Genomic DNA, 18,366 nt, shown 5'->3' with positions numbered 1-18,366 from the left:
CACACGAATGATTATGTTTAGCTGGTGGTATGAGAATGTAGAGGAGGTACAACACTACCAGCACACCAGACACGCCCAGGCCCTTGAACAATATTTTTTATTAAGTTGTTTTACTGCTGAAACGCGCCAATGTCAACTAATGTTAGAAATGGCTAAATTTTTGATGAATTGATTCTTATATTGACATACTAGTGGAGTATCCCGACTTTGCTCGGGACGGTGTTACTATAATGCCAAAATATATAATTTTTAAGCCGTCAAAAGTAAATTTTTCATTCAAAAATAATTTTGCGCCTGACGATCATAATTCGACGCTTTTCGTCACTCACTCTAATGATGAAATGTGCGTTTTTTCGGTTCATTTCTATTTATTTTTCTTTAAATATGTGTTTCGTCTCATTATGATCGTCAGGCGCAACAAACGTAGTTCATAACTCGTGATGAAAGCAAAATTTTTCAGGACACGTCGTAAGCTTACGAATAGTCCTGAACAATTGCACTTTTCATCACTCGTAACGAAAAATACTATTTTACGCTTCAAAAATTCCCAAACATTTCAAAAAAGTGTCTCCGTGCATGAAAGTGCATGAAAGTGGAAAAAGTTCGCGCATTTGTTCTAGCTTTTCCTCTGTAGTCGGTATACCAAGTTTCATGTCCTTAGAACTTTTCGTCTGGGCTAATAAACAGAGACAAACCAACAAACACTAAACTTTATATTATAGATAAATATATTGGTCTACCAAATAATATTAACAAAGGCAAAGGCAGATGTACGTTAAGCAGGGAATTTAAAAGCAGTATTTTTCCACTTCATCACGTTAAACATGTTTCACGAATCTGTTAATGGCTATTAAAAAAACTGGTCAAACCTACCTTTGTTTTTGTTCGTGACTATAAATCCTCGTCAATTCAGTTGCCAACTGTCAGTAACAACTAACATAACAGACTACAATGAGCAAGGTAGTGAGCATCGTTTTAATTTTTGCCGTCGCTTTAGGATTCGCTGACGCGGTAAGTAGTACACTCGTCTGGCATTATCCATTCTTTAACATTGATTCAAAAATAATGAACTCAATTTACACATTGTCACTGTGTTGTGTTATAGATCTTACGTTTGGACAATGAGTCAGAACTTAGAGAAGCTCAAGCAGCACTTTTCAATGTTAATTCAGAATCAGGATGGTACGTTCGGTGATGTTCGAGTTTGAACCGACGATATTTTAATTTCCGACTTTTCTTTTTTCGCTCATAAAGGCTTTTGCTTAATTATGTTGGTCCCAGTACTGTACATTTTGCAGCAGGAGGAGAGGGCGGTGCGGAAGATGTTGTTGCTCATTTAGAAGGTAAGACTCTTTATTGTATCAATCTGGATAAAACGTAAAATCCCCGTAAAAAGGGTCTTAAAAGAAGAGAAACTTATTTTCGTTGGAACTTTATCGTTAATTTTGTAGCGTAATCAAACCTAGTCAAAACAAATGATCTAACAATTTTTTGTGTGTGTTAAAATTAGATGACCAAATCCAGTACATACTGATCCGTGAAGGAGGAATTCAGGAAAAAGGGACTTCAAAAACAACTATTCGCGATGTATTCATCGCTTGGATTGGTAATCCACTAAAATATCAACTTTGACAACATGTTAATGCGATTCTCTCTTTTGGGATTATTTTAACAAACAGGACCTAACGTTGGATTTATCGAAAAAGGCAAGAAGACGGCGTTCCTTGGAGACGCTGAGAGTATGCTACAACCCTTCCATGCTAGCATTACAGCGCTGAACAGGGATAACTTCAACGATGAAAACATAATCGATCGCTCGCATCCACTTTCCGGTAGTCATGTAATTGATTGAAATAGCTGCAACTTTTGAACTATCCGACAATAAATTTTCTATTGCAATGAATATGTGCCCTTTGTCTTTCCCTTTAAAATGTGCATCACTCCGACACAATATCTCTTATTCGCTCATATTCATTAAGAAATGTGAAGACTTGGAACAAAAAAAAACGTAAAATGAAAGATTATGGACTCTACAAACCACACGCATTTCGGCCACGTCGAACACTGTAACTGGCTTTTTTTAAATTTCTAATGCAAATGAATTACTTACAATCGAAATTAAAGCATCTTCTCGTATTTCATCAGAGTTAGTAATATGGCACCGCCATGGTAGCTGATTCACCCACTTGCAACGAATATGATACATTATTTCGAAAGTCCAAAAATGCATAACTCGATATTTCAATGAACAATGCAAGACATCCCTCGCAGTAGAAGGTTATCCAATCAGGTTTATATGGCGATTATCAGCGTTTGTTGAGGCCACAGAAGGGCAGCTGACTCACCATTTTTCTTGGCAAAATCGGGATCGGATGTCCTGTTATTTTAATGGAGAATTCCAGGAAGGTCATTATTTCAAGGCTATCCAAACTGGCTGACGCAAATCCACTCTAAACTAAAGCTCTGTGAAAATTTGGTAGGTGGTCACTACAATTGCTAAAAGTTTCCTATTTGCAGAATAAGCACCAGCTAAATATCATCAGCTGGTGTTCAAACAAAAACACTTTGTATTGTGTACAGTGCATTTCTACGTTAACGTCATCAATGCGCGCACATAACACAAATGAATGAAGTAAACACATTGTGTAGAATGTGTTTTGATTGTTTATCATACAATGAGTATGTATTAGTAGATCAGCTGGTGCTCATTCTGCACATGGGAAACTTTTAACAATTGTACTTTTTTCAAGTAACATATTGTGTACATTGTTCGCGGCGTTCCACCCTTGCTTCCAATGACTCCCCAAGTTTGTTATTCTGGGAATTACTTAGAGTTCAATAATTTTGTAAGTAAAAGGGTCATTCCTTCCCATTTTAAGATGTGTTTGTGTGATTCAGGTTAAGATCTAATCTAGTCATAATCCAAAATAATTTCAAACACAGCGCATTTTTAATCTTAGAAAAATATTGCGAAAAATCGGTTAGCAAAATGATACAGTCGGCGACTCCGAAACAAGTGACTTGTTTCAGCTGTTTTTCAACCGATCCACTCAAACAAAGTGAAGAGTTATTACGTCCACGCGCTTGTCCGTCGAAGCAAGTGTAAGCACTTCAATTTGTATGAGTTCAGCTGAAACAAAATGCGTCACTTATTTCAGAGTTGCCGACTGTAATTACCAAACTCACTATCAAATAAAAAATGGTTTCAAATTTTTTTATTTATTTTTTTTTATTTTCATTTTTTGATGTCACTTGTTGACACGATTTTGTTTTTTTCTTTTCTTTTATTTTTATAATTTATATTTGGAAATATAACAAATGTTTTTTATCTTTATTTTACTTTAGTTTTTATATTAAATTTAATTTATTATTTTGTTCATTTTTTCCTTAATTTTTTATTCGGTTTCCGTGTGAAAGTAGGAATTGTTATAAATGTTGTACGCTTCAATATTTTTCTTTTTTTTTTGGTTTAGTTGGCTTATTTATTCGCTATTCTTTGTTATGTTTTTAATTAAATTTAAGTGCGATATTTAGAAGGTATTTTGTTCGATTATGTTTTAGATTAAATACTCATTTTTTTGAAAGCTTCTTTTTCTTCTAGTTGTATTGAATGGATCACGTTAGTTTTTCATGTGTTAAATTAATTAATTTGTAATTAATCTCACAATTTCTAAAGAACCTTTTTCCGTTGTGACCTTGTTTGCAATTTTCTTCGGCGCCGTTCAAAAATTATTTCTGATTAAATTGGGTGGTAAATTTTGCTAGGTCCTCCATCAATCATTTATTTAAAACTATCCATTTCTGTCTTATACAGATTGAAGGTGCGTTCAAATGATCCCAATTTCTTAGGAAAAAACGGTTTAAGTGAAAGACGTACTCCGCCAAAACGTTGTCTACACAATGATGGTGAGGTCTATTTTCCAATTTTATGTCTGTTCCATTTTTGTGTCAATTAATCTTCGAAAATCGATTATTTCTCCGCGCAAATGTAGACTCCATTTCAGTGAAGTGTGTATTGCTTGTCAAATAACCGGAAATTTAATTGAATTTATTCTATGCGATTTAATTTGTGTTTGAGTGTGTATAAAAAAGCTATCGGATTTTTCGCGTACTGTTTTTTTTTATATCAAATTCTGTTGTTTCCTTTAGATTTATTTTTTTATTTTATTTTTTTAAATGAAACTTATTTGCTAAAACTACTTGATGAAGTAAAAATAAACGAAGAATTTTAATAAACAACTCAAGTTGATGTGGCATATAAAGTTTCTTTTGCCTACACCCCGGAAAAATTGAAATTTTTCCGAATTTACATTAACCTTTTGCGTCAGCATTATTATTGGAATCTATTACGTCTTTCGACCGAAGTATTTTCGACATATTGTATACAATTCTTTTACTTCATTAGATTTATACATTTTGTAGAGGCTTGAGGACTGACCTCGTCGCATATTTTTGTTGTAGATAATAGATGAAATAGTCGACGTGAAACTATGTAAACATTGCCGGCGGGCATTCACTCGTAATGATGATTTATAAGTAGATAAAACAGAATCAACGGAAATTATTTTAGTCGAAAAACTCTGCTTGAAACATTTTTTTTTTCTTATTATTTAACGGTGAGCTGGGTGAGGAGGTAATTCCGACTTAAAGACTACAATTAAAATTAGAATTATACCAAATATCTAAACCGAAAATCTCACAAATCTAAACAAACAAACAAAAAACTTATTTCGATAGGTAGGTAACGTTCTAACATATCTCATATGGCCCGAATATGTAAACAACAATGGCATGCGATTTTCAAATTCAACAACGACAAACTAAATTATCATAATCTAATCCCGTCAGCCGTCAATTTGTCTTTCCATTTTTTTACGTGTTTGTTGGAAGTGAAATGTCACTAAGTCTTCTAATTCAATAGATTTAACATTCGTTTTGGTATTGTGAAGGGTTACTTGTTCATTGATACGTCGTTGGGTTTGTATGAGAGCTCAAAACTGAGCGGGACTAGCTAAAGCATAAGCGCTCATCAAACAGATGAAAAAGGTTTCAATTTTGCATCCAATACCAGTCTTTCGGTTGATCTTGAAAGCAATCAGTACAATCAGACGCTTAAAAAAGCTTCTTTCGATGCAGACGCACAAATATCTATTCTCCTTCCAAAATTTTCCTCTCCGTTAATTAGGGTAAGCGAGCAGTTTATACAAAGTAATTGGACGCTCGCCTTTTAACCAATAGGTTATCTTCTTTATTCGACGATAAGATATTATAGAAGAGATAAGTGGCTTGATACTTCCTTGAATAGGCTAACGGTAAAGCAGGGCCGTATCAAGCTGGCTGTGCCCCCTGAAGGTTCTATTTTTTTTAATTTTTCCCATACAAAACTTATTTTTGTGTTTTTTTTTGTTCTAGCGCCCCTCCTGACTTTAGAGTCTGGCTACGGCTAGAGCACTGCACCGTTCAGCCACGCCGAGGCCGCCGCCGAAAAAGAACATCAGCCGGAACCGCCACCGATACCCATCTCAGCCGCCTCAGCCGTGTTAAAAATCGGCGGCGGAAGATGGCTTGAGGAAGTTTTGGTTTTAATACAGTTTGGGAGAATTTTGCAGCATTTTTTTTCGTTGGCTTACAAAATTGTGTACGCACCTGTCGACTGGTAGAGGGCAGTACAATAAAGTCATGAATGTACTACATGTGAAATGGTAAAACGTGCGCGTGTTGTAGTTGTAGTACGAGTGAGATCAGCTTAAACAGCTAAAGCCGTTGTTGAATGTTTGATTCCAGTTTTGAATAGAAGCGGTTTCGCCTAATTCATATCAAACAAATATCTCTGTAACTGACTTCTGACTTGCGTACTTCTATGAGATTTGATTCGATTGTAACAATACAGTAGAACAAAAGTGAATATCGTCAGGTATTTTGATTTGGGACTCATTGTGGATTCCAAATGATTCCACACAAAATTTGTTTAACCAATAAAGGACACTAATATTTCATATTCGGAATTTTTGGTAGGAACGCGATCGCCAACTGAAATGAAATTAATCTAGGTCCTCTTTTGTTAAACACATTTTGTGTGGAACCATTTGAAATCCAAAACTAGTCCCAAATGAGTAAGCCTAACGATATTCACTTTTCTTCCACTGTATTTTAATTTTGTTATTCAGCCGACTGAGCCGGCTAGCCGCCGTAAATATCATACTAGCCGGCCGCCGAAGGGTGTCGGCTACGTTTTAGCCGCCAACTGTCCATCGGCTGAACGGCGCAGTGCTCTAGCTACGGCCCAACGGTAAAGTCCAGTCATCAAAAGTGGATTGTTTGAGCGACCGAATATAGATTAAAATTCAGCGCAAAGTTATAAAAAAGTTAGAAGCTTTGCAGATACTCTATAATCATAACCAAGGATGATGGCAAAATATATGCTTGAAAGGCTAGCACACATGGCTGATCGTGTAATATTATCCAACTGGCCAGCCCAATTATGCTGATCAAAAATGTTTTCGCGACACTTGTACTAGTGAAAATTGTAGGCTCGGAAATTTATCTCGGAAATTTTACAGAATTTGTGGCAAGCCTCAATAGGGTCTTGAAGTGTTAATGATATCATAAGCTATGAAGTGTTGTGAACGAACTAATGCGTAATTTATTACCGACGCCACGCCACCAGCATTATTATCGATTCAATTGCTTCTGTTGATCGTAGTGTTTTTGGATCGGGTCCATCGAAAATCTTTTACTTCATTTTGTTTCAGCATACATTTTGCTGTATATATCAGACCGTATGAGACAGTGTGAATTAATTATTTTATGTTGTCCCTAGCGATAACAGATGACATAGCCGTACAGAACAATAGTAACATTGACCCCTAATAAATATAATGAACGCACAAAATTGACTAGAATTACAATATAAAATAAATTATGAACAACAGCCTCCTATACAGGCTCACGTAACAAAGAAAAGGTAGTCCCCTTCTCTTTTCAACCGACAAATTTAAAAAATTAAATTACAAGAAAGAGAACAACAAATTAGCTTAAAATGACTGAATGATTTGAAAAGAATCGAATAACGAGACACAGTTCCATTTGTCTTCCCATTTGTCCCATGTTTTGTCTAGATATGCCCCCCGTCAGAACATTCAAATTCTGATTTTATTTCGTAGTAAAATCGGGCCAGTAGTTAATGTAGTAACGATGTGTCGTACCTTCGAATAAACGGTCCAGCCAATTGCTCAGTCCGTCCAGCAGGTTCTCTTCCAACAGTATTTTGGTATCACTATCATCAATGTCTGTGTCTTCTGTATCACTGTTCAATCCCAGAAAAGCGCCAGCTTCCGGGTCAGATGATGATCGAGTCAAGTGTCGAGTCATTTTGATCATTCGCTGAGAATGAGAGAAAGAGAAGAAAAATTGCAAAAAATTTCGAAACGGTGGGATGGTCGTAACTCTTACCTTGGCACCCTTCAGCGACTCGGGATGTTTAGCATGATACATGCAAAAATACTTTCTATGTCCATTCAACGCAAGAACCGTTCCGATGCAATTTCTGGGATTTATCTGTAAATCCCTGGATTCTGATAATGACAAACGCAGCAGATCCGCATACCAACTGTGACCCTTTTCTATTAACATGTGAGCAAACATGAGCGTTTTGTTTCTGCGAAAAATTGTAATGGAAATTTAAAATCATCACGAGACGGCGGAAGTGTCTGCTTTCATACTTTCTATAAGGCCAAACCGCTTTGTGATAACCAGGAATTAAATTGGCTCTAGACTGTAGATCGGTCACTAATACTATTGTCCTGCATCCAGGCTTTAACAATCGAACCAATCCGTTATACTTCTCCGCTCTTAATTCATGTAATTTCAACTCTGGAACATAGGCGCCCGGTTTCACGCCTGCAAATACAATCGATTTAAACGACAACCGCACACAACCATCATATCGTCACTGTTTACCATTGTTGTTGTTGTTACCACTGCTCTGCTTCTTCTGGACATTTTCCTCTTCGATACGCACCAAATAAGCCATGAAGTAACCGACCCCGACAATGAACACAAATGTGCCGATCACAGACAATACTGGTAACAAATGTTCTTCCCCGATATTTTCGCTCAGGTACTCAAACACCAAAAGCACTTTGTTCAATATTTGACTGAACATTCCCTGAGCGTGCTCATTTATCAAATCCTGTTGACAATTCAAAACGTTAGCTCCAACGTCTCAACAGAATTTAGCTTCCGAATTTACCTTAACTTCTGCCTCGTAGCTAAGCGCTTCTGAGGCTCGCAGTAGTCGCTGAATGGTGTTATCCAATTTCTGCTTGGTAACATTGAAATTATATTCAGCCGTTTCATTGTCCTGTCGTTTAATATGCAACGATGCGCCACTGACCCACTCGTACTTAATGTGCGATGTGTCACGACGCCAGATGATCACCAGCCGCAATAGTGTGTCTTCGCCGTCTTTCGTCAGTGCATTGACGAAATCGGTTTGTTTTTCCTGATAAATATACGCGAACCGGACCCTCTCCGCACTGAAGCCCGATTCTAAGGCAATTTTCCGTAGTGCGTCTCTAGCCTCGTCATGCATTTCCGTATTTTCGGTAACCAGAATCACGCACAAACGCTTCCGGGGACGATTCCATTCAGCTGGACATATTCCTAGGCAAAAAAATCATTTTCATCAAAATTCAGTTTTTTTGCGAACTTTCTCGTTGAATACCTTCCAGCAAGTCCTGCGACGAAAGTCTTGGCAGTGCTAGATATTGATTCGTAGCTATGACATTGTTCAATAGCTGTGTTGGAATATCGGACATAGAAACACTAGCGACCGGGCGTACTATGTCTTCGTTGAACAATAAAACGGTGTCCAGACTGGGATGTACTTTGTATCGCTCTTGGATCATGGCTGAATCTTTAGAATTTAACTGAACAAAGCTGCAAGGAGTAAAGTAAAAGTAAAAGTAATTATTAAATGAAAAAAAAAACGTCCTCTGGTGATCTGGCTGCAGAATTACAGATTCTATGAAAGTCGATGGTGTCGGTCGTGATAATAAATTTTCGGAACAGACGTTTTTGAGCTCTACGATAATTACGAACACTTCTAAGAGTGGCGCGATAGTCTTGAACCGTTACGTTTTGTCGAATGTAAAGATTAAAATTTACTTACCCGAAAGCGACACGATGTCGATAATGAAAGGCGCTGATCAAGTAACGTAACCTTGGCTGTGTTCTCGGCTCCATGACGAGTCCACGAACTCGATTGTCATTCCATCCACTCAAAAATTCATCGACATTGTTGTCGTTAATCGGTTGGATCAGTTTGTATGGCAATTTGATTCGCATAAAATCCACCACTTTCTGCACACTGAACACACTGTCTTTGTACACATAGTTCTTTCCATCCAATACCAGTACGATGCATGGTAATGAATGAACGCCCGTCTTTCGCAAAAGCGACTCTTCATGGCCAGTGTTTACCGTTGCGAAGACAACTCCTAGCGGTTCCAAATTGTCGATCATTTTCTTGAAGATGCCAGCCGCTTTCGAGCAGGTAAAGCACCAATCAGCATAGAACATTAACATATATGGAGTTGTACTGCTATTTGGAATGACATGAGTCTCGTAATATTTGGAAGTGATGGATAATTTATGCAAAAGACTGATATCGGAGTTGCGCTGACTGAAATGAACGAAACGAGAACGGGGAAGTTAATTTCATCCGATTGTGGTGCATCAACAAAGTTTTGTTTACCCGAAAAATTCCTGAAACGGATCGGTCGCGAATCGACCGTAGTGACTGTAATCATGACTCCCTTTAAATATATTAGCGTCTTCGTTCGTGATGCCATGCAAATCATACGCTTCACGCCGTTCTGTATCCGCCAACAGTTCATAAGCCTTTTTGATTTCAACAAATTTCTCTTCTGCACTCGGATTATCACTTTTGTCGGGATGCCTGCATTATTGAATTTTAAATTAACAAAAAAATTTCATCAATAAATTGGCGTTTATTGTGTGAATGTGAACATTGTGTGTGGCTAACCATTCTTTGGCCAGTTGCTTGTAGGCCTTACGAATCTGTTGCAGTGTAGCTTTACGATCGACTCCCAGAATTTTGTATGGATTACCCAAATCAGCTAACACTGAGTTCAAAATAAACACCCAAAATAATATCAAGGCAAAAAATTTCATTGATTTATCACATCGCATTTTTACACAGACAGACTGGAACGTCCCGTTTTTTGAAATTAATTCACCAATTAAATACTTTCAATAAAACATTTCTACGGTAACTTCGGGATTTTGTCTTAAATAAAAAACACTTTTGAACATAATATGTATTATCGATCACTGGATGGCCACAGTAAAAAAAAGAGAACTATAATGAATATTAATTATTATTGCTGAACCGATGTGCTGAATTAGACAACTGTCAAAACAGAGAGATAACACAGGACAGACAACGGATTGAATTAAAAAACTGTGGCGCCAATATCGGTTTCTCTTTGAAATTCAGTTTGGGTCATCATGAGCAAGGCTGTAAACTATGGGGAGGTCACGCAGACCGCCATTTTATTAGATACGCGGGAACACACCACGTCTGATGATTTTACATACAAAAAAAATTTACCACTTCATCACGGCGATGAGAATCATCACAGTAGGTGAATTTTTGTATGAAATCGGCCATTTTATCATCAAGTGTGGTGTGTCACCCGCGTATCTGTATCTGCGTGACCTCCCCAAAGTATACAGCCTTGATCATGAGTTGCTTCGATAAAGAAAACTTGAAGAAAAATAGTATTTTGCATAACGGCGAGCTTTTGCCCCGAGTGATGCATACTATTCTTGTTGGATTGTACATAGCAATCTACTAAATATTCAATCTAGTCAGTTGTGAACATACTTTGTTCATTCTGTTTGGAACTTTCTCGGAAACTACATCTAAATTCTATTGCTCGTAATAAAACCATATTCGGATTGAGCTTAAGTCATTTTATTCGTCCTGACGCGATATTCGGAGGATTCCAACAATTCTTTATGCCAAATACTACACAACAAATACGTAAATAACTGTTTTATAAAATTGACACTTCACACAATCTGTAATGAGAGCGTTTAACAAAACTTGTCGAAATTGTCAAATAGTTATTTACGTATCGATTGAGGAGGCCGGAAGAGTTACGTATTAAGTTTTATATGCTGCCTACTGGGGCACGGTGGGGCTGAATTAAATTTAAATTAAAAGGTCGGATAACCTCAACTTTTTTTTCATGAAATGTTAGCATGGGTTGAGTGTAGATAATATACATAAAAATTAAAAAAATTCACCGAGCCGTTTTTCAGAAAGTACTTTTCAACTGTTTGTAGACTGTCTCATGCATATGTAGAACGTTTTTTTGATATGCTAAGCTAACGTCAGTATAGTTAGTGCTCTCAGCTTTCGATTGATACCATATTTGCCATATAAGTTTGGAAAGTTTAGCAGCTACTGTCCCTACTGTGTGGTATAAAAAATAAGTGATTTTTGGAGCAAAAATTTTTTTTTTGTTTTTCTTTGTTTTTTTTTTTATTATTTAACAGAAATAAGATGAAAGAATAACAAAAATAAGGTTTTTCTTCAATTGTACAAAATAAAAATGTCTCTTACTCTCACGTTAGCTTAGCATATCAAAAAAACGTTCTACATATGCATGAGACAGTCTACAAACAGTTGAAAAGTACTTTCTGAAAAACGGCTCGGTGATTTTTTTTAATTTTTATGTATATTATCTACACTCAACCCATGCTAACATTTCATGAAAAAAAAGTTGAGGTTATCCGACCTTTTTATTTAAATTTGGTTCAGCCCCACCGTGGGGGACGAAAGTTGAAAAATGTAAGCCCAAGGGCCGAAAGTGACAGAAAAATGTAAACTGGAATTTCGCATGAGGTAGACTGTTGTATTGCTGTATAAAATTTCGCAGTTAAATATTACGTGACGATACGATACGATGTGTAACGATTTAAACCTTAAATTTAACTTTTATTTGAAACTTCGGAAGCCATTGTTGTGAAAAACGTTGTGTCTACCTTTCAATCCACGAAACTGACTGAATGACATTACCAACGAACAATTACATGCAACACAAAGAGACGGTATTGATACTAAATCCAAGACGCAACTTAATAACCGATTAATTCAATTAGATGTCATTATTGTGGACAAAAACCTGATGAAGCGATTTATTTGTATTGTGGTTGAGTTTCGAACCCACATCTGACAATCCAATAATTCAATGTGAAGTCTCGACTAACACACTGTGCAAAATTACCCTACTCCCTTTCCCATGTATTTCCTTACGTTGTGCCCTTCATAATTTGAATTTAGATGACTCAGTAGCTGAAACGAACAAGCTCTGATATAATGAGAATATCGTCTGAAGTTATATCATGTGACACAACCCTTGAAAGAACAATTTATTCATCGACATTTATTATCTATTTGAATTCAAAAACTGGAAAATTAATCTCACTATCAGGTCTTCACGAAGGCAAAACGGATGACTGTGAATTGAGACTGATGCCGCTCATAAAATTTGACCGTTCACAGCAGACAACACACTGTTCAACATTGTTTGTTATGTCTCTGCTTTTTTTTCAACAATCACACAATCATATTCATATAAGTCATGTCATGTCATTCAGCACGTATATATCCCATTTTTGCTGAATACACATTATTTGTCCCATTTTTTCACAGCCAGTTTTTTTTCACAAAATCTTAATTCGTCCATATCGATTTGCTCAAAGTTTTATTAAAAATAAACGTCCATTTTATCGCTAAGATCAATAAGTCGTGATATTCTGCAATCATGGCTTTCAAAGTAAGTTTCTGTTTCTTTTCAGCAAAAAATATTTTACCTTCAATTTCTAACCTCAACCCCTTTATCGCAAATGGATTTCATCTATTAACAATGGACATTGTCCACTCTTTTGCAGCCGATTGACAACAAGCGCGATCAATTCCGCAAATATCTGGAAGCTTCAGGCGTGATTGAAGTATTGTCAAAATCAATCACCAAACTAATGGAGAGTCCAGAAAAGCCAGAATCGCCTGTCGACTTTATCCGCGAAAATATGGGGCTCACACAAAAGGAGCTGAATCAGATCGAATTCCTGAAAGAAGAAGTCGAAATCTACAAAAAGCAGGTGAACGACCTCAAACTGGAAATTGCCGGACTGAAGCAGGAACGGCAAGAGGTCGAAAATGGACTTTCAAAAGTGATTGCTGATTCAATCGTTAAGGATGACATTGTCGTTGCTGTGTCGGACAATCAAAGCAACCAGCAACTCGAGATTGAGACAAAGAAGACCGAAGATGTGGAACCAACTGCACCGGTGGTGGTAGCGCCGGCCGCAGTGGTGACCGATGATGTTCAAAAAATTCAGAAGGTTGACAATGTCGAAGAGGTAAGCGCTGATGTTTCGGTCGTTGCTGTAGCAACTGATGCCAAAATCGAAACGAAACCGGAAGAAATTAAGGCTGAAGAAAAGCCAGCAGCAGCAGCCACCGTTGTTGTTGCAGCAGCTGGTGATGCTGCACCAGAGACCACTGACAAGTAAAAAGTGTGAATGCCAAACACATTTTTTGTTTCAATTTTTTTAATTTAACTATTTGCTTGTATGAATCTTTACAAGCTTGATATAATATATGGCAAAGTTAACTTAAAACTGATCTCTTATACATCGTTTAGTATATATATTTAAGTCGGGATTTCTTTTTTTGGTTGAACTTTTTTTTATAAAAAAAAAATTATTTGAATTTTTGTTATCTTTTTTTCACTACCTTTTTATGAACTTGAAATGAATCCATTCCATATCTAACGTGTTATTGAAGTATAAAAAAATATTAAAACATTTAAATGAAGAAGAATAAAAAAAAAAATAAAGTAAAAAACAATCATTAGATTGATGTATAAAAATAGTAATAAAAAAGAATGATGAACACAACAAAACACACACACACATAGACACTGAACAATTACATTTAGTCATTAATAAAAATGATGTTAGTTTTATGATATAAATGAACTAGTCAGTTTCTTTTTGAATCACATTTTTGTGCCTTCAATAAACAGATTTAAAAAAGGCGTCCAATTTCTTTTGTTTTTTCATTTCCTACGATTTTCTGCGTGAAGATACATTGAAAGTGTATGTGGCGACACGACACTTTGTTTGGTCCAGATACGAGAGCCAGGCGACGCCGTCGAGGCTTTAGACCGTAACTCGATTTGGCTATCAACAGGCGAATACAGAGTCAAAACAGAAGGAGTTTTAACCCGTGACTACATTCCTCGCACTTGGTTAAACAAAAAAGTTCCAATCAAGGACAAAGTCTACTAATTTTTACTATTTGTAAAGTCCGTTCTATAGATATTCGTTGAATATTTCTTGATATGAAAATCAAGAGGTTAGCTGGATCTGAATACTACTGACCTGAAATGTGAAAATCGCTAACCAGCCAGGTAATTTACGTCGGGTCTACCCCAGAGCCTAATGTTTGGGAATTAATTCCCAAAAAAAATCCCACATTTTTTTTTCTTTGCTTGTTCATAGTTTTTAAACGTTTTTGAACTTTTCCTGATGTTTTACAAGCATTTAATTATGAAAATGTAAAGCAAATTTTTTTTTATTAATTTTTAAATATTAGACCTCTGGTCTAACCTAAGAATTGCCAGAAATTTAATTTGATTTACCATAACCGTCTCGTGGTAATTTTAATAGCTTGATCAGAATTTCTTTGTAGGATCTCTAGTCTTGATTGATTAAGTCCCTAGTCTTGATTGATCAATCACTACTTACTGATGAAGAAAACTACAAGAGAATTCAATACATGTTCAAAACGGTTACGTGTAAACTAAACTGTGTGGTTTATCGCATTTGTGATGTTCAAATACTTTATATTGAAAAAATGAAAATTTTGAACATGGAATCACATTTAACTACATTATATTGCAGCGCGTAACTGGATAATTATTTACAATAGTTGAGTGATTCAAAGTGGCAGAACAATATGAGTACCAAACATAATGCGAATCAACTTTGATCCCGGTTTTGAATATTTATTTCTATTGACATTCCATAAGTATAAATCGGAATCATTAATTTCGTCAATTTTTGAACGCTGAAACTACAACCAAACTAGATATTCTCCATGCCACAACCCGACGCATTCATGTTGAACTGTTCAATAAATCGTTTTATCTACAGACCAGAGCATTGTCGTTTCGTTATTATTGTTGATTGAAATTTTGTCGTTTGTAATTCGTACCGGTTTACGTTGTATATTGGAATTGAATTACACGAATTGTTGCTTGCACATAATTAATTTTTGTCATTTTACAGTGTAATTAGACTGCATGTTCTTTATAGTTCCATCTGAATCAAAATCTCAGTTTTCAAACGCTGAGGCACCACATTTTTTTATAGTACTTCATCTCACTGGACTATTTTTTTGTGTAACAACTTCACATTGATTCATTCACATGGAATGTCACAGCAGTGAAGTTTGTTCATGAAAAAATAATTCAGTGACAGCAGTTTTTTTTATGAAGAAATAGTATTTTGTGTATCTGTTTTGGACGATTGTTTTTAGGCAATTTCGCGAGTTGTAGCCCGAACGAAGTGAGGGCTACATGCGAAAGTACCTAAAATCAATCGTCCAAAACAGATACTCAAAAAATTTTTCATGTCAGGGGTCGAAAACCAGAGAAAAATCTCAAAACTCCCTCATTTTCGGCCCCGACACATGAAAAGTACTAAATTGTATTAGATTTTACCCTTAGTTTCGTCTAAACTCCATTCTCCTATTGGCCCGAGTTCAATTCCAAAACAAAACAAATTTATCTCCTGTAATGTCATAATATTCATAATTTAAGTGTCACTTTTAGAATCAAAATGTGCTAGATTTAAACACGTCATTCACAGAACGTATGTTTATTAACTGAAAATTAACAACGTTTTTCGCAATAAAAGCAACGGAAAGTCCTACTTTTCGTCACTTGTTGCAAAAAGTAGTATTACGCATCTGTTGTGGACGATTTATTTTAGCCCGAGCCGAAGCTAAAATAGAAATTTTGAAAGCAGTTCGGTATCATATTTTATTTTTGCGTGTGCGAGGGCACACTTTACCTCTCTGTCGCCATTAACTATCTATTTTTCGAGCTACCAGATAAATATTTTTTGGTAAAATTAAGGAAAATATGGGGAAACATTTTCACAGAAATACTCTTTGATTTTATGATAGTCCTTGAGTGTTGTAGAAGATTCTAAAAAGATGACAGCCGAGTCACCTGCCACTTGTGACGCAATTTTTTGGGGTAAAATTTGCTTTGGCAACGCATCAGCATTTGCACCAAATACGCAAATGCTAGTTGGTTTTAGTAAGAATATTTCGATTTCGATGTGTGTTCGTTAGCTATATCAGATATTTTGCAAGTGATGACAGAAAAACTCTTGCATCACTTTTACCCTTCTAGTGTTCTTTTACTGATAGTTTACTATTTATTATTCCCTTGACTGAAAGTCAGGGTCTTACACCAGAAAATACCGAAATATGTGGGTAACAAAAAGGTTCACTGTGATTGAAATGTATGAAATGCTATGAAAAACGTTAAATGTGGGTAACAAAAAATCGTTGAGGGCACGATAACTTGAGTAATTTTCAACCAATTTGGATGAATCTTTTTTTTAAATTTGTGGAAGTAAAATACCGAGGCTAAGTTCGAAGATGGGCTATGTGGGACGAAGGATCTGGAAGCTATCCCAGAAAAACAGGATTTTACACTGTTGATTGTAGCCTCAATCGAAAAAGATTACTTTGATGAAATTTGATTTTGTTGCGTAGTGTGTGTAAATCGTATAAGTATGTTTTCGATAATGTGCATGAAACAAGTAGGAAGAAAAATTTCGTCACTACATGCCCAGCCTCTAACCGGTAAACATCTCTTGTTAGTGTACTGCTAACAACTTGATAGTTGACTATCAAATTTGATAGTTGACTAACAACTTGATAGTTGACTATCAAATTTGATAGTTGACTAACAACTTGATAGTTGACTAACAAATTTAATGCGTCTACTACCAAAGAAAGATGTTTTTTTACTCAATGTCTTACGGCAGAAAAATGCCATGAGCACACTATGATTGAAAAGTGTAGGAAATTTTATGAAAAACGTTAAATGTAACCATCATTCTTTGTAGGCAATATAAGAAAAGTCATTCTCAACTAATTTTTGAATATTTTTTTTTAAATTCATTATTCCAATTATCAAACAAAATATGTTACAACTACCATACGAGTGCGAGGTTTGCGGCCAGAGCGAAGCGAGAGCCGTAATTCTCACGAGTCTTAATAATTTTATGGGATATTATATTCAACCGATAGAAAAATTTAATTTTACCGATAAAAAATAATAAAATACCGATAGAAATGTGGTACATGTCGCTTGGACCTCTTCAGTAAATCAGTAAAAAGTAAAAAAAAATGTCTTTTCTTCACACTTTGTCGATTTTGGAAATATAAAGCCACGGCGGCTCGTTCCTAGCGAATTCATCCTTCAACGAAATGTAATGAGAATGCGTTTTTTCCGTTCCTAGGGAATTCATCCTTTTACAAAATGTAACGAGAAGGTTTTTTGTTCGTTCCAAGGGAATTCATTCTTCTACGAAATGTAACTTAAAACCAAAGTGAAAGAGTCCTCTCATCGTTCCACATTCGTAAAACTTCTCATCAACTCTGATTAAATTTGACAAAATGGCAATCAAACAGAATAATAGATAGCTCATACGAGTGAGAAGTTTGCGGCCAGAGCGGAGCGAGGGCCGTAATTCACACGAGTCACATTTTATTTGTGGTTGATTGAAAATCTTGCTGCAAATTTATAAGAAAAATGAGAACTCAAAGATCATTCGGTCTTCGAAGGTTTATTTGAAGAACTTTTTCTGTCAAATTTTGTTGTCATGTATAGAGTAATCGATATATTAAATGTAGGCATTTGTATCACTGATGCTTCGGAAGTTCAACAATGAAATTGATCAAATAGTATATTTCAACATACCCCAATACACACAAGATGTGTGTGCACGCGCGGGCGAAGCCCAAGCGAAAACACACATCGAGTGTGTATTGGGGTATTTTGAAAGATATTTTTCTGTAATAGTGAGAGTGCATTCCTTCCCAACCGTTACTTTCCTTCTCGACCGTTTACTTTCCCTACCGACCGATTCATATCATAGCTCACCAATACACTCTCACGTATACAGAAAAATATATTGAAAAAATTGTCAGTCAAGGGACCTGACCCGCCCAAAAGGTGG

At 36.1% G+C, this 18,366-nt stretch overlaps 3 protein-coding genes across 3 annotated transcripts; 2 read left to right on the top strand and 1 right to left on the bottom strand.

The window, feature by feature from the left end:
* Nucleotides 1–874: 874 nt before the first annotated feature.
* On the top strand, nucleotides 875–1,909 carry LOC119068161. The gene is made up of 5 exons (XM_037171638.1): nucleotides 875–1,011; nucleotides 1,106–1,182; nucleotides 1,255–1,343; nucleotides 1,511–1,606; nucleotides 1,680–1,909. Exons 1-5 carry the CDS (start codon nucleotides 952–954, stop codon nucleotides 1,850–1,852), a joined length of 495 nt encoding a protein of 164 aa, XP_037027533.1. The 5' UTR covers nucleotides 875–951; the 3' UTR covers nucleotides 1,853–1,909.
* A 4,861-nt stretch (nucleotides 1,910–6,770) lies between these two features.
* LOC119068160 (dnaJ homolog subfamily C member 16) lies at nucleotides 6,771–10,414 on the bottom strand. Its single transcript, XM_037171637.1, has 9 exons — nucleotides 10,049–10,414; nucleotides 9,758–9,961; nucleotides 9,173–9,685; nucleotides 8,726–8,940; nucleotides 8,252–8,664; nucleotides 7,960–8,191; nucleotides 7,722–7,899; nucleotides 7,453–7,657; nucleotides 6,771–7,383 (listed from the first exon to the last, which is right to left on the bottom strand). Exons 1-9 carry the CDS (start codon nucleotides 10,213–10,215, stop codon nucleotides 7,153–7,155), a joined length of 2,358 nt encoding a protein of 785 aa, XP_037027532.1. The 5' UTR covers nucleotides 10,216–10,414; the 3' UTR covers nucleotides 6,771–7,152.
* A 2,296-nt stretch (nucleotides 10,415–12,710) lies between these two features.
* Nucleotides 12,711–14,145, top strand: LOC119068159 (c-Myc-binding protein homolog). The gene is made up of 2 exons (XM_037171636.1): nucleotides 12,711–12,872; nucleotides 12,988–14,145. The coding sequence occupies exons 1-2, from the start codon at nucleotides 12,861–12,863 to the stop codon at nucleotides 13,609–13,611; spliced, it is 636 nt and encodes a 211-aa protein (XP_037027531.1). The 5' UTR covers nucleotides 12,711–12,860; the 3' UTR covers nucleotides 13,612–14,145.
* The last annotated feature ends 4,221 nt before the right edge of the window (nucleotides 14,146–18,366 follow it).

This window comes from Bradysia coprophila, assembly GCF_014529535.1.
Source record: "Bradysia coprophila strain Holo2 chromosome X unlocalized genomic scaffold, BU_Bcop_v1 contig_173, whole genome shotgun sequence".
In the NCBI taxonomy this organism is placed as follows: domain Eukaryota; kingdom Metazoa; phylum Arthropoda; class Insecta; order Diptera; family Sciaridae; genus Bradysia; species Bradysia coprophila.
The sequence above is the reverse complement of the archived record's forward strand: the minus strand, read 5'-3'. Positions and strand labels throughout refer to the sequence as shown.

Coding starts and splice junctions, on each gene's coding strand:
- LOC119068161 (XM_037171638.1), top strand. CDS start 952: ATGAGCAAGGTAGTGAGCATCGTTTTAATTTTTGCCGTCGCTTTAGGA. Junction 1,012..1,105: donor CTTTAGGATTCGCTGACGCG/GTAAGTAGTACA, acceptor GTTGTGTTATAG/ATCTTACGTTTGGACAATGA. Junction 1,344..1,510: donor TGTTGTTGCTCATTTAGAAG/GTAAGACTCTTT, acceptor TGTTAAAATTAG/ATGACCAAATCCAGTACATA.
- LOC119068160 (XM_037171637.1), bottom strand. CDS start 10,215: ATGCGATGTGATAAATCAATGAAATTTTTTGCCTTGATATTATTTTGG. Junction 9,962..10,048: donor AAGCAACTGGCCAAAGAATG/GTTAGCCACACA, acceptor TCAATAATGCAG/GCATCCCGACAAAAGTGATA. Junction 7,900..7,959: donor TGGTAACAACAACAACAATG/GTAAACAGTGAC, acceptor TTGTATTTGCAG/GCGTGAAACCGGGCGCCTAT.